The sequence below is a fragment of the Gobio gobio genome (assembly GCF_949357685.1).
Source record: "Gobio gobio genome assembly, chromosome: 8".
NCBI classification, from domain to species: Eukaryota; Metazoa; Chordata; class Actinopteri; order Cypriniformes; family Gobionidae; genus Gobio; species Gobio gobio.
In genome coordinates, this window is record NC_137114.1 from 57,934,300 (window position 1) to 57,950,570 (window position 16,271).

Genomic DNA, 16,271 nt, shown 5'->3' on the forward strand with positions numbered 1-16,271 from the left:
GTTTCTATTAAACACTTTAAAGCTCAGTTTTTCCGTATCGTATTCGTGTTTACCTGCTTAAAATGGCGGCAGTCGCCAGGTGAACTCCAGCTTACTTTCACTTTGCATTTGTGACGAGAGAGAGCAAACAGACACGCGCGTTCACGAGAGCAGCACTGCGCATGCGTGTTGTGTTGACGCGTTGGTGATTAATATTTTGTTAATAAAATTAGTTTTTTTTCGCGTCGCTTTGTTTGTTTTTCGTCTTTTATTCATTATTTTTTCTTTCGTTCATATAGTTTTGTTCTTTTGTTTGTTCTTCATTTTGTTCACATTCTTTTGGTCTTTTGTACTTTTTCTGTTTTTTATTTGACTATTGTCGAATTTATTCTGCTCTTTTTCAGTTTGTTTTTATCTGTAAAATCTGTTTGTCCTAATCTTTGATTAATTTAATCATTTATGCATGAGTTATGATAACCTCAGTCAGATTTATTTCCTGTGTTTTTATTGCTCTTAGGGCCTGAAAAATAAGTATTTTTTACACATTTTTCAAAGAGCTTTTCAGATGTTCTCTAGAGTTTATGGTTTAAACTGAAGAGATGCTGTATTAAACATAATACTGTAATAACACAGCAATATTGTGTGTATAAAAAAAACAAAAAAAACAAGCAATAAAATTGTGTAAATCATGTGAAAACTATAAAATATATACACAAATATAGATTGATAGCCGCAGTTGTTGAGCCTTGCGTATATATTATTTCTGTTTTGCTCTCTTTGGCTCGTTCATTCAATCTTTTTATTTGTTCATCTTTGTTTTTCATTTCTCTTTCTGCAGAGTTCCTGATAATAAATCATAAATCTTTGTTTGATCACATCTGTGTGATATGAAATAAGTTTGTCATCATCCGATCATGTTTATAATCACATTTAGTTTTTTATCAGAGGATTTTTCCAAATGTGGATCAATGTGACATAAAGCTGAAAGAATCAGAGAAATGAAAACCATACTGTAAAAACACTGTCAACTCTTGAACAGTTTTCATTTATTGAGAACTTTATTGCACTTTTAATTGAATTACTGAAATGGCCAAAACTCATGGAGAGGAAAGGACAGAAATGATGCGACACATTAAATAATGAATAAATCCTGATGTTTTAAAGTCATCTCTTCTGTTCTCTCTCATCACACTCTTTTAGTCACATTTAGCTCTGGTTTATTGTTTTTCTGGGCTATTATGAGTCTCTATTCACTGCAGGAGGAGATCACAGATGATGGTTTTCTGTCATATTTTGCAATGAAACAATCTGTAGTGCAGTAATAACATGTGTGTCTTTATTTCTATCTGCTCAGTTTCTTCTGTTTGTGCCATTCTGTGTCACAACACCATCACATGACCCCACAGTGACCTCTAGTGGTGCCCTCAGGTGACATCATCATCACATGACCCCACAGTGACCTCTAGTGGTGCCCTCAGGTGACATCATCATCACATGACCCCACAGTGACCTCTAGTGGTGACCTCAGGTGACATCATCATCACATGACCCCACAGTGACCTCTAGTGGTGACCTCAGGTGACATCATCATCATCACATGACCCCACAGTGACCTCTAGTGGTGCCCTCAGGTGACATCATCATCACATGACCCCACAGTGACCTCTAGTGGTGCCCTCAGGTGACATCATCATCATCACATGACCCCACAGTGACCTCTAGTGGTGCCCTCAGGTGACATCATCATCATCACATGACCCCACAGTGACCTCTAGTGGTGACCTCAGGTGACATCATCATATGACCCCACAGTGACCTCTAGTGGTGCCCTCAGGTGACATCATCATCATCACATGACCCCACAGTGACCTCTAGTGGTGACCTCAGGTGACATCATCATCATCACATGACCCCACAGTGACCTCTAGTGGTGACCTCAGGTGACATCATCATCACATGACCCCACAGTGACCTCTAGTGGTGACCTCAGGTGACATCATCATCACATGACCCCACAGTGACCTCTAGTGGTGCCCTCAGGTGACATCATCATCTGACATCATCACATCCCCCTTTCTTTAAAGGAAATATTCAACAGTGAGCGTAATGTTATTCTGTGATGTGTGTAAATGTGCATTCAGCAGAACATCTGAACTCAACTGTTAAACTCAAACTCATGCACTTTCTCATTGCTCTGACTTTAAGCGATGTCTCACACATTGAGTCTCTCAGGATCACTTCAGGAGAATTTCATCCTCAACTCTTAGATCCCCATATTCTGGAGAGGATCCTGTCGGCCTTCCATTATTCATGTTCTCAATGTCCACTAGCGATCCAGTGTGTGTTTTGTTTTCCTCTTTGCTTTGGCTCTGCATCTGCCACAGGAAGCGCACACACACCATGTCCACATGTGTCTCCACATCTGCTTCTGTTGTGCTGGCTCTACTGCTGGTGCTGCTGGTGAGAGGGCATCTGCAGCACTAAGGCCCAATCCCAGCTCTACTTTATACCCCTTCCCCTAAAATAGACTCTGGTGGAGCCGCTTCTCCATCGGCCTGTGCTCTGTGTTTATGAACCGCTCAGAGCCGAGCCGGCCGGTGCGGGTGTGCTTTAGTTTCTACTGTGGCGCTGCGATAACCAAATGTAACACAAACGAGTTCATCTCTGAGGTGCTGCACATTTATTTTTACGGACGTCCACGTGAGACACAATCCCCGTCCGAATAGAGCTTAAGAAAGAGACTCTTCCTCTTCTCTCACAGCTCTCCATCATCTCCCTCTTCCTCCTCAACACTGTCTGAAAGAGTGTTTCCCACCGGGACACAGTCAGGAATGACAGATCCTGAGAAAGACATCACCCTCATTCTCTTCAACAAAAAACTGCTGATGTATTTTTGGGTGGGCCAAATAATGCAGGAGAGATGCTAGAAATCTATATATTGTGCTTTTTTACATATCTTTACTCTTTATTATGTGTTATAGCTCAGAGAAGCTCAAGGACTATATATGTTTGGTAATTGTAATATTGTTTAGGTTTAGCAACTGGTAGTGAAGTGAATATAACTCAATAAAAATAATCATTGGTTACATTATACATTAATTATATTGTTTGATGAATTAATTGATGTGTCCCCATAACTCGGCAACACTTTACAAGGTTAAAAACAATCGGTAATGTTCAAAATGTGTTGGCTCAGTAATTGTACAAAGTCACACTGAATGAATGCGGATTCATTGAATGCAGAGTTTCTTGGCCATTGGTGTTTGTATTGGTTTCCATTACACACATGTATTGATCCCTAAATGTATAAACTAAAAACAATACATTTCTCTATAATCATTAGAACTGAGATGTTTTTACAGCAGAGAATGAAATGTTTATGACTTTATCAGTTCTCTATGGATTTCAAGTTTTATGGAGCGTGCACGTCTCCATTCCCCGGACTAAAGGTGATGAGGATATATAAATGTGAATGTGGTATTTTGGTCATTAGGACGTACCTGCCATGATCCAGTGCCACTGTAACGCCGCTACGCCGAATATGGTCCGGTCCGGTTTCGTCTTCACAACATAACTGTGTTAGCTTGGCATGTTTGACACTGTGACGTTTCCTTTGCTCTCCCCTCAAACATGTCAAAGCGATCACGAAGCCCAGGGATGAAGTCTCTTAAGTCTCTCTAAATATGCCCCCTCAGTATGGATAGAAAATTGTTATATTAGGGCCAGGGCAGGACGTTTGGTCACCCATGAACACTTATGGCAAAACACTTAGCCAGTTTGATTCTGTTCATTATTTCTGAGTAAACCTTTTCTCCCATTGTGTGTGTGTGTGTGTGTGTGTGTGTGTGTGTGTCTCACCTGTGCTCCGGCCCGGCCAGCGGTTCTGCAGTGAGTCTGTGTGCGAGTCCATTGGACAGTGAGGGGGGAGGGGCTTACAGGCCACGCCCACCAGGGACGGTTGGTAGGGGTGCGGTCCGAGTGGGCGGAGCCTGTTTGTGGGTCAGTGAACCCAAAGCTCCAAACACAGAGTTCAGCTGACCTGAGATCAGCTGCAGATAGTCGGCCAACTGCTGCACCTTCACTGGAACTGACAGACGATCAGACACTCCAACAACAAACAATGTGTTTCTCTACACTGCACAAAACTCCACATTTGAACAGTCAATGCTAATACTTTAACAAATAATCAAACACACTTACAGGCTCTGATTCAGAAGAGATTCACAGTTGGAATTGCCCCATTTTTTAGCAATAGTGTTTGTGCACAGCCGGTCTTGTGCTCTCACAGGTTCAGGAAACTGTCCTCTGTAAAATACACTACACACACACACGCACGCACGTTATTTTCACCTCATATCAGACGAATACTTCAGCTCTCCAGACTGCCACCACATCCCGTTTAAAGACAGCATTCACTTCATTTGGGCTCCATGGCCTTTTCACAATTTTCCTCGATTTGGTCTCTGCAAAACAAACAAACATATACATACAAATACATATACATGTATACCAATATGTATATACTTGGAATAATTTTATATACAGAAATGTTTAAATACCTCTGGAGTTCTCAGTTTCATCCGGATTCATTTTTCTTTTTCCTAAAGGGGAAAAAGCAACAAATAAAATGCATTACAGCCCTACAATCCAAACGGTTTCGGACCGTCTGAAATATCAGTAGATAAGCACACAGGGCAAGCTAGTCTCTGGTCCTGAGTAAAACAAAAAGGACCACATTTACACGGAATTACTGTGAAAGCAAAAAATAAAACATGAACCCAAAATAATCATGTATCCTTTTTCTCAAATACAGTGGGGAGAACAAGTATTTGATACACTGCAAGTAGGAAAACCTGCAAAATTGGCAAAGCATGTTGAAGTCTGTAATTTTTATCATAGGTACTCTTCCACTGTGAGAGACGGAATGTGGTCTTGGCCATTGTGGAGAGGTTGGAGTCTGTTTGATTGAGTGTGTGGACAGGTGTCTTTTATACAGGTAACGAGTTCAAACAGGTGCAGTTAATGAGTGGAGAACAGGAGGGCTTCTTAAAAAAAACAGGTCTGTGAGAGCTGTAATTCTTACTGGTTGGTAGGTGATCAAAAACGTATGTCATGCAATAAAATGAAAATTAATTATTTAAAAATCATACAATGTGATTTTCTGGATTTTTGTTTAAGATTCCGTCTCTCACAGTGGAAGAGTACCAATGACAAAAATTACAGACTTAAACATGCTTTGCCAGTTTTGCAGGTTTTCCTACTTACAGTGTATCAAATACTTGTTCTCCCCACTGTAAATCTCGAAATATGTGCACACACATACCTGTGGAGCTGTCAGCCTCATCCAGGCCCATTTTTTTCTCTAAGGGAAAGAAAGCAACACACTATTTCTCTTCTCTACATGGCAAACAGTTTCTGACCATCTAAAATTTCAAATAAATGTGTGACCCTGGACCACAAAGCCAGTGATGCATCTCACAAGTATGTTTTTATGTATTTGTGGCAACAAAACATTGTACCAGTCAAAATGATCAATTTTTCTTTTATTCCAAAATCATTAGGATATTAAGATCATGTTCCATGAAGATATATTTTTTTACATTTCCTGCCGTAAACATATCATAAACATTATATAAAACATATAAAAAAAATGTTTTAAGTGGATGCAGCATAATCGCCAAAAGAAATGGACAACTTTAAAGGCGATTTTCTCAGTATTTCGATTATTTTTGGACCCTCAGATTACAGAATTTCAAATAGTTGTATCTCTGCCAAATAGTGTCATATCCTAACAAACCATACATCAATGGAAAGTGTATTTACAGCTTTCAGATGATGTATAAATCTCAATTTAAAAAGATTGATTTTGTAATTACAAATTCATTTGATTTGATTTTTTGATAACAGATTTGTTAACGTTTCAAGACAGCATTAATTAAAGTTTCTTAAGGGTCAAGTTATCTGCATCTCCTATGCTGCATCAGGCCATCGCATAATATTTGTTACGGCTCAGAGTAACGTTTCTGCATGTGTTTAAGACTCCAATAAAATTATAAAGTAATTATTCCATCGCAAATAAATATCTCAATCAGTAAATCTGGCTGTTACAAAACATCATGTTATTTTCAAATACATTTTTACCAGAATGGTTTCTAATCAAGCCGCCCTCGAAACAATAATGTTGCACAAGAAACACATGAACATATGTTAGGTTGGATTTCTTTTTTTTTAAGCTTTGGTAAATATATTTAAATTAAAGCTACACTGTGTAACTTTTTTTTGTCTATTCTTAGCTAAAAACACTTAGTTCTTTCAAAAATATATGTGCTCATAATTGTATATTTACTTCTTTCAAGTAATAAAGTATTCTCGTAAGTTTATAATATGCCATTGAAAATACATAAGGTAATGCGATCTAACGGTGGTCGCCATGTTGCCCCTCCATCTTGAAAGTACATTAGCCAAAGAGGGACATACCCGTAAATTCAAGCTTCGCCTTTTGCGTTTTAACCGGTTTTAATACTCGATGGCACTGTACAAAATTCCCTGCCTCGCGCATGTGCGCGTCAACTTGTTCAGACTTGTCTGGTGCATGCGCAGAGAGTTTTCATCTCAGCAGCGTCCAGTAACAGAGTTATACAGAGTTTTCCTGGCTTGTTTATTCCTCAAAAGTCTGTTTTTCCTTGTGTGGTATTTCTGTGCGTTAATAATTCCGTAAGTAATAATAGTTATTGTCATTGTATATGTGCTTCAGAGTGTGTCATCGCGTAATTCAGTTGATGTCACCTCCGAAGTATTTTTGTGTCAACATACAATAGCGTAATGCTCACCTATTTGAATAATCATTCAGTTATTTTGTTATCAACAATGTTTATTCGTTTATAGAAAATATTTGCTTGTAATGCATGTTGATGGAAATATGTATCAGGTCTGATCGGCATATTAACAATTGTTATACAGAGCGCACTGCAGTGCTAACGTTAAAGCGGCGCACACACTTTTGTAACCGGACACCGCTTGTTAGCAGCAGCAGCTGCAGCTCCGCTCCTTTTAATGCAGCTGCATTTAGCGCCTATATATGGTACAATAAGCTCTGGTTTACGGTTACATTATACAAATGTAACTTATAAGTATAGTTATACAGTTCTCAACTGTGTATGTATATTTACCATCCTTATTTGTTCTCTCACAGAAAGCACGTTTATGTACATATCCACGCAAACCTGTTTATGCCTTGCAATTGGATGACTGAATAAACATTACTATCATTAAAGTTCACTCTGGATTAGCTGCAGTTCTTTCAAGCCGAATAATTAGGCCAGTTGAGTTCCAACCATCCCACTGCGCACAGAATATCCCACAGGCACCGTGTCGAATGTGGACGAGGTCGAACTGGAAGCCATGTTAATCTTGGACTAAATCGGCCACCGTAGGAGTTGAAACGAAATCGGAATTGAGAGGAACAGAAACTAAAATTCACTGGATGGTCATTTACCTTTTCACCACTAGATGGGGGAAAATATCACACAGTGTAGCTTTAAAACATACCGTTGGAACTTTCTGTCTCATCCTGGGTCAACTCCATCCCTTCATTTAGAAAATGAAACCATACTTAAACTTGACAACCTAAATACTTTGTTTATGATAATCAGAAACCTGATGTAGTAAATACACTATACCAATGCTCACTGGAATTAAACTCATTACATACCTCTTACTCCATGGACAGGCTCAGACTCTTCATCATCGCTTATTTCTTCCTCGTCTAATTCCAGATCAATTTCATCTATAGAAAAACATATTTGATAAACACCCCCCAAACATTACTGCACATATATAATTCCTAAATTTTCTTTATCTACTGCATTCACCTCAAAAAACATTTTTTTGAGTTACATAATTAGCTTTTAAGTCATTATCTACATCTGATTTAAAATTGTTCTGTTACTGTACTGTAACATTATTATTATTATTATTATTATTAATATCATCGTCATACAAAATAATGCACATACCTTCTATCTCAATTTCATCAAGAGACTTTCCTTGGAAATTGACGAGAGTTCCTTTCTCCATAGCCAAGAGCAGCTTGGAAATTTTTGCAATTTCTATAGTTGCATCTGGCAACCGATAATAGTCTCTATGGACCCGAATGTCATGGCCCAGAAAGTTGGCTAGTTGATCAAGCTCATTATCCTTAAGATTAAGTATCTGGGACATTGTTGCCACCTGCTTACGGAGCTGTGTAGACCGGAGATATTCTGGGTGTTGTGCACCACAGTGACTTGCAAAAAGCCTGATACAGTCCTGTCCTCTGAAGAAGCTGGTGGGTGAGCACTTGGGTCTTCCAAATAGGAAGGGGTTGTTCCTGTCTACTTCACATGCACCTCTCTTGTCCACAAGAAGTTTTAATGCTCTGACAAGTTCAGGGTTTAACAAAATTGCAGCGTTTCTCCCTTTCTTGCCCATTATTTCCACTCTGCTGAAATGCCTGGACATTTTTTGCTCAAATGGAGAGAGGCCGACGGCGATATCATCATGGAGCTCAGTCTGGTCTCTTTTCCTGAAATACTCAAGTGTCATTTTTGAAACCTCTCCTGCACGACGTCTATTAAAGACTATTACTTGTGCAAGTGTCACTTTGGCAAGTTCTGCATATGTTTGTGGAGACTCGTGATTTTTTAGGCTTTCAAAAGCATCAGAGGATTTTTTCTCTAGATGCTGGTGGAGAAGCTGCACATCATGTGTGAACGTATAGTTGATGGTTTATTGAACTTTGATTTGCTCAAAGTAGCAAGAGCAGCATGGGAGACATGTTCTGCCCATTCACTGGAGCACAGTTGTTTGAATCGCTCTGCTGCTTTTGTCAAACAATCATCCTCTGCTGCAATGGCCCTGCAGAGAATGATGTCACCGATCTTGTTGAGTGAGTGTCCTAACTTCAATGCAAGACTTGGTGTCTTATAGGATTGGCTCTTTTCATCATAGCCAGCAACATCTTTCACTGCATCAATGACTTTGTAAAAATTGTTTGGCTTCACAGCATCTTCAAAACTAAATATGGAATATTTTTTTCTCAAGCTTAGCAAGAGTCTGCCCATTTCCCGAACCTTCTGTCTGATGTATTCGGATTTGGTTGGATCACTTCCATGCTTGTTGTAAAGACACTGACTCAACTGCAGTATGAGGAAATCATTTCGAACCACAGATGAAATGTCATCACTCTTCATGTTTCCCAAAATCTTCCAGACCTCTGAAGATATTGCCTGGGAGAAAGTTGACTCTGCAATATCAGCCAAAACTAAAACTTTGGCCTTACCAGTTGCTTCAGACTCTGAAAACATCTTTGAAGGGCATCTCCGTGCATGGCGCCACAGCTCCTTGCGAACAAACAGGCCTTTACAGTATACGCAGTGCACATATGTTTTAGAACTCAGCTCAAATTCTGATCTTCCTGGCCGCCTTCTAACTTTCAGTGGTCCACTTTTACTTTCCATAACCTCTTTATTATGTTCATAGTTGCCTCTGTTTCTTAATTTCTCAAGTAACCTTTTTCTGTCCTTGGAGTGTTTAGGGAGCAAGAATGCAGCAGCAATTTCTGTAGATCAAAGTGACATGACGTTAACCAACCATTCAGAAACGTTCGTCATCTGTTCCTGGTCCGACTCCGGTTCAAAATGATAAGGTTGCTCAGATGTGTCCTCAGAGACTCCCGTTGCCATTATTTCTCGAAAATATACCCTCAAATGTTGTCAAGGCAACACTCCACGTGTGTTGTGTCGGGTCGAACCGAACGCCCCACAGAGCAGAGGGGCGGGGTGAGCAAAGCTCATTATCATTTAAAGTCACATACACTGAAATTACTTGCTGAAAACTAAGCTGGTTTTGACCGGGTAAAATGAGTGTTTTCTTACAATACTAATGAGAATTTTTAATTAAAGTATATTACAAACTTTTCATTTAGACACTAAAGAATCATATTAACTTGTACAAAAATGTCATTCTATGACCCCTTTAAAGTGGCGGGCAATTTTAGACTGAGGTTTCTTGCAGACATAACAGTAGTTTTTGTGGGTGGAAATAGTGTTTTTGGGGCTTGGCACATTGTCAGTCTCTGACGGTTCATAAGACGACACTGCTTGTGTTTTCTTAAAACTCTGAAGCATCTCAGTATTGTTTGTAGTAGTATCATGCTCATCACATATGAGGTCTTGAGCAGAACTGGATCTATCACTAACCATTTCTTGCTCAGTGGATGAACAGCGAATGGGTTGTGGTGGCACACTCTTTGCTCTCATAGAAGACTCTGAAACAGCTGGTGTGGACTTATAATTTGGTGGATTGCATATATCGACAGAAAGACTATCATCACTATCGCTATTTTGTCTAAAGTCCGGGATGAAAACATCAGAGGAGGATTCTTCAGTGTTTTTATCAGCGCAAGGAGAATACTCCTCATCAGAGCAGGATCCTTCAGAATTGGAAAATTCAACATCTGGCTAATAAAAAAAAAAGATAACAACAAAAATAGTGTACCCTGCTTATAGTCCAGCAGTTTTGATGTAACAAACTTGAAAATGTTAAAGAAGGTGATGTACAATAAATTTACATACCAGTGTCATATTCTTCAGGAAGCAGGTTTTGTGCCATGATCTTGAACATACTGAAAGAAAATTAAAGTATAAAAATAAGCATGCTTTTAGGTTATATCAGATTACTGCATTACAATAATGATTTGAATAAAACAGCACAATTTTTTTAAATAAAAATACCAGGAAATTACAGGACAGCCCATTTTGTTTTCGATACAAAAATGAACACACAAACATACATACATTTGCATGTAAGGCCAAGCCATTTTCGACTTGTCACAGGTCCACTGCAATCTTCACAAGAATCCAAACTGGAGATAACAGCACTGTGAACTTCATGGTGGCACTATAACAAAATGGATTTATTAAATCAACTTCATATATTGAAAATAGCACAAATTTCATTCCAAAGTGTGGTGTGAATGGGCCTTAACGGTTGAATTGTCTTTGACTGAAAGTTAATGCAATTATTGCTGCATTGAAAGCATATCCAGTGTGCAAAAGTGTGCATATTAAGTCTACAACTTATCCACAATAAAGAAGCTGACACATACACAAATCAACATCTTTTCCTCAAAAAATTGTTAACCCTAACCCAAACATGACGGTCCTCGTAGTGGAGAACGGTCCTTATATTTCAGGTCAGTGTCATGCACATCCCCCAACACACAAGTGATGAAAATTAATGGAGAGCGAGGTATATTTTACTTGAGTTTGAGATGTCACAACAACGTCTTCAAGACAACAGTCCACGTAAACCAGACTAGTATAATGCCCAACCATCCTACACTTAATATTGCCTGTGTCAAAGAGAAGTAAACAATTAAGGAACATGTGCTCACTTACTTTCTCTTTCCCGGATGAGGAAGGATTCACACTGCATTCAGTTACAGCCACCGAGGTCCTGTCACACATTTCCTATAATTATAAGAAAGACAGGTACAACACATTGGCAAGGATGTTTTTTAATAATCTGCACCATAAATAAAAAAAATACATGTAATACATGTTGACTTTCAGTGATAAAGTATTTAAGAGACTCACCCTTAAACGCCAAGGCCAAGAGGAATCCCCATAGTTGTATGTGACCTCCTCATCTGGAAAGATATGTTTTATACTAAACAGGCACAGGTGTGGTCTTCCGTCAACAATGATTGTCTTGACTTTACAATTTGGATTTCTGTGATCATCATTCACCAGTCGTCCAAGAGAACCGTCCTCTTTTGTTGCATCAATGCTGTGAGAAAAATAGAGCAGTAAGAAATTTAAAACATAGACACATACTGAAACATAAGGTTCTAAATGAACATTAAATATTTTTGGGGTTAGGCTAAACTTGGCCTATTTAACTTATATTCAAATACACATTGTGACAATTAACTTGATCCATGATCCACTTACGGTAAAAAACAAAACAAAAAAACTAACCCTTAGGCTAATGCCCCCCTGTTGAACAATAACCATGTTATTGATTATCACTAACTAATAAGTTCTTAATGTTAAAAGAACCCTAGCAAATCTCCTATTGTTATAATAATAATCATAACTGTTGTTTTTATTAGAACTACTTTGCTCTGAATGCGAACCAAAAATAAATAAACAAAAAACAAAAAAAACAGCCAGCTTACCAGTAACGTGTTCCATTCCATGTGAAGTCAAACAAGTAGTTGCCTTGAACATCTTTAACATGTTTACTTTGAGAGAGAATCCCACGGTATTCAACAACAAAGGTGGATGGTTCAATGTGCTCAAGTGCAAACACACCTCTCCCTAAAAAGGCAAAATATAATACTAATAAAACAACATGAATGAACCCAAGTGCAGCTATTTGTTACACAGCGGACCAACTTATCCTTATAAATTGTTAAATCCTGTAAAACTGTGTAATGTAATATGAGGTGCAGTAAGTGAAAATAATTTAAGCATCAGTTTTCCCTGATATGCTAGTTGAATTTGGTTTCACTATTCTCTACATCATTTTAAGAGTTTATTTTGAAAAAAAAAAAAAAAAAATTGTTTAAAGTTCTCTCTTCAACATTTATGAAAATATGAAAATGCTTGAATGTGAAAGATCACGTTCAGACTGCCAGCAATACGGTGTACCTCTCAGTGTCTTATATGTGAATGCCCACTTACTTCAAGAAGTCGTGGCTGCAGCCTGAAGCACGATGGCTACTGGATCAGATCCAACACGTACTGGACGCGCATGCGCGGTGGTTTCGTTCACATTTTGATGACGTCACATGCACACGCGCAGTTGAGAGATTTGTGAACTGGATAAATACTCAAACCGCTCGCGCAAAAACAATTATTAATAACATGCTCACGAAATCAGGACACACGTTTTGCATTTTCCCTTGAATGTGTACTGGTTGTACCTTGAGGATTAAAATTACAGACAATTAGGCTACTTGATCATTCTTGCTTCCACTCAACAGCAAGTATGACCAGAATATGTTACAATTTTAACTGTTTTGCATGTATGTAGAGAGAAACTAGGATAACTTCAGCATCACGATGACTTATTCATCAATAATTACGTATTACTATTTATCAGTACTACTACTACACAGGTTAGAACATCATCTATATACAATATTGACCATCAATATTGTATATAGATGATGTTCTAACCTGTGTAGTTATAATGTGTAGTTATAATTGTGTGCGAGTCATTATAACTAGACTCGCACTCGCCATAACGAACCACCATCCAGTACGTATTGGATCTGATCCAGCTACGTCATCGTGCTACAGGCTGCAGCGAGGAGTGTCTCACTTACTTTCTGATTTAATTTGCCTGCAGTCTGAACATAGTCAAAGTGCCTTGTGCACAACTTACCTTTAAATGCGTTGATATGTCGTCCCTCAATGAAGGCTTTGTCTTTGCCTGACAATGTGTGTTCTCTTGCATCCTGCTCAGGCTTTATTCTCTTCTTTCTTACCATGTTGACTGAAAACATTCCAGACAACATTTTATTTTTTAATTTTTATAAATGCTTTATATACAGTACATAATTGTCAGACTGTAGTTAAGTCTATATTAATAAATACAACATTTTACACATAAATAGTTGATAAGTGAGATTTTTGAAGTTTGTTACTTTTGATAAGAAACAGTCTCAGATTCCAAATTCAGTCTATTTTAATACCATTTTAGCTCTCTTTAATGTGGCACCCCAGATCAAACGAAACGAAGCTAAACTCTAAAAAGTATAGAGAGTAAGATTTAGAAAACGTTCCATGTACAATACCTGATACATTCAAATAATAAATGTAAAGCATGCGAATTAAAACTAATGAAATCATAAAATATGTTAATATCAGCCCTAAAATGAAATATATATATATATAATATTTCTGTATCATACTGTATTAAACTGTAACGTTAACTCTTTACCAGTCATGACAACACAGATTCAATTTATTTTATTTGTGCCACATTAAAATGTAAATTGATCTCAAGCATCCATGGCGTTATACGATTACGTTTCATCAACTAATACTTATATGTCTATGAACAACAAGAGAATTTCGTTTGTTCCTAAATAAACTTTAATAGCATGTGCAAGTTGTTTAGAGACGCCATTTTAGCTGCTAATGGGCGAATATTAGGCCGATTAGCTGCCATGATTAAAGGTGATATGACTAGTTAGAAATTGTCTGACTCATGACACTAAACGCCATAAAGGTAGAATATATAAATTAACACACTTACCTTCAACGTGATAAAGTTAAAATCTCCCGTAACTCTCAACTTCGCTCGAATCCTGCTAATTAATTGTAATTATGACTAACGTCACACCACACACGTCTTTAGGGCATCGGTGTGTTGACTTTGACGGATGTCAAATGCAGCCAATCACTGACACGTGCTGACTTTGACAGATGTCAAATGTAGCCAATCACTGACGGGGATTCCAGCGTTCCACCAATGAATCACGCGCTTGGGCTGGTCTGGGTGTATGAAATGTGAATGATACTGCAGTACCACCGATTTTCCCATAGGGGGAGATTATACACTCTGAGCACACACTGGCACACACTGAAAAACGGGTACAACTGATTTATAAGGACATATTGAGAAAAAGCAGGTGTTTAGGCGCGGCTTGATAAGCCTTTCTACACTGCTCGACTTATGAGGACATTAGTGCTGTCCTAGTAGTTACGGTATGTCCTCATAGAGTCGGTATGTATCCATGTTTTTAGTCCTCATAATCCGGTTGCACCAACGCACACACACACACACACACACACACACACACACACACACACACACACACACTTGGGTTGTGCTGTTCTGGGACAGTGTTGTAAATAAATCTGATCCACTGATTCCTGATTGTGTCCACTTTCACAAGGCCAAATAAAGTGCTTTTGCTTTCACAGACACACACAGCGGGTGCCATTCCATTCGACAGGGTCCCTACGCAGTGTTCACTGCTCCCTACTCCCTGAGCAGGGTATATCAGTTGAAGTGGACTTCGCTGACAATAATCACTCATTTGGAACGCCCTGCAACGTCATCAAAGAAAGGCAACGACGGGTGCAGATTATGATATAGCCTAACATAAATTAATATTGTAATTTACTTTACTTTCAAATTGAAAACCATATACATTTACAAAAACACACAGTATAGGCTATCTAAAACATATAATCAAAACATTGTCCATTAGTTTTATTAGTTTACTTATAACCTGTATTGACTATGAACAGATTTGAAGCTGCACCTGTCATTCAATATGAAAATACTTTGATTTGGTTAACTATGGGCTATTCTTAATGGTCTTTAGCGTCTCATCTCGTGCGCTTTCTTTCCCAAGTGCAGCTGCACAGTAAACATTCCTGAGGTAAATAAAGTCAAATATAAAACATGACAGCCCTCAGGTGCTTCTCAACACTTTTAATTTGTTTACAAATTCATAAAATATAATATACAAATGTAACAGTTATTGCCATAACCATTCATAAATACTCTAGTTTGTATAATAACTATATTCAAATGCATATGTAAACAGAGCTGTTCCAACCAACGGCTCTGCTCCATCATTAGTTCAGAAGGTGATGCACGCGACGCGCAAAGACATTTGGGTGATTTTCACTCTCTACTTCCTGTGAAGTGATGTATCGATGTTCCCTTCTTCCCTGCGCCGATCGCAGTGCCCTTCGGACTGAACATGTTCGCTCCCTTTGGATTGGAATCTCACTTAAGATGGCGGAATACCCTCTGAAGTCCACTTCGCAGTCCACTTACGGTCAAATGGAACGCACCCAGCGTCTACACGACATGGCGGCGACAACAACTGACAACTGAAGCCACGCCTTCTTTCTTTGCGTGTGCATTTGGGCGGCATTATGCTAATATTTCCCCCGAGTGACGTAGCTCTGTGAGGGAGAATCTGATCGAGGTGTTTTATCTGGTCTGGATCTGCCTTCTCTTTTATTCCTGCTACAGACGGTGTGATTTCACCAATCCTGTAAGATCATCACAAATCACACTGAAGGACCCGGATCTGATGAACTTGTGTACGGTGTGTGTGTGTTTGTGTGTGTGTGTGTGTGTGTGTGTGTGTGTGACTGTACGATGATGACACCTAATGAATCTCAGGCTACGACACACGTTAGCATAGAAGAATAAACGTCATCAGCATGAGCTAGTGCTGAAAAAATCGAGCGAGATCAACCGCACTTTGGTCA

General features: G+C 38.7%; 1 protein-coding gene and 2 long non-coding RNA genes across 3 annotated transcripts; all 3 read right to left on the reverse strand.

The window, feature by feature from the left end:
* Window positions 1-3,927: 3,927 nt before the first annotated feature.
* Window positions 3,928-4,575, reverse strand: LOC307130479. The gene is made up of 3 exons (XR_013817045.1): window positions 4,539-4,575; window positions 4,330-4,442; window positions 3,928-4,066 (listed from the first exon to the last, which is right to left on the reverse strand). It is a non-coding gene; the product is annotated as an uncharacterized lncRNA (long non-coding RNA).
* Window positions 4,576-5,184: 609 nt separating this feature from the next.
* On the reverse strand, window positions 5,185-8,296 carry LOC307130477 (uncharacterized protein). Its single transcript, XM_079823475.1, has 3 exons — window positions 7,995-8,296; window positions 7,691-7,765; window positions 5,185-5,341 (listed from the first exon to the last, which is right to left on the reverse strand). Exons 1-3 carry the CDS (start codon window positions 8,197-8,199, stop codon window positions 5,241-5,243), a joined length of 381 nt encoding a protein of 126 aa, XP_079679601.1. The 5' UTR covers window positions 8,200-8,296; the 3' UTR covers window positions 5,185-5,240.
* A 2,518-nt stretch (window positions 8,297-10,814) lies between these two features.
* LOC307130478 lies at window positions 10,815-13,244 on the reverse strand. The gene is made up of 5 exons (XR_013817044.1): window positions 12,708-13,244; window positions 12,200-12,341; window positions 11,616-11,808; window positions 11,418-11,489; window positions 10,815-10,917 (listed from the first exon to the last, which is right to left on the reverse strand). It is a non-coding gene; the product is annotated as an uncharacterized lncRNA (long non-coding RNA).
* Window positions 13,245-16,271: the final 3,027 nt, after the last annotated feature.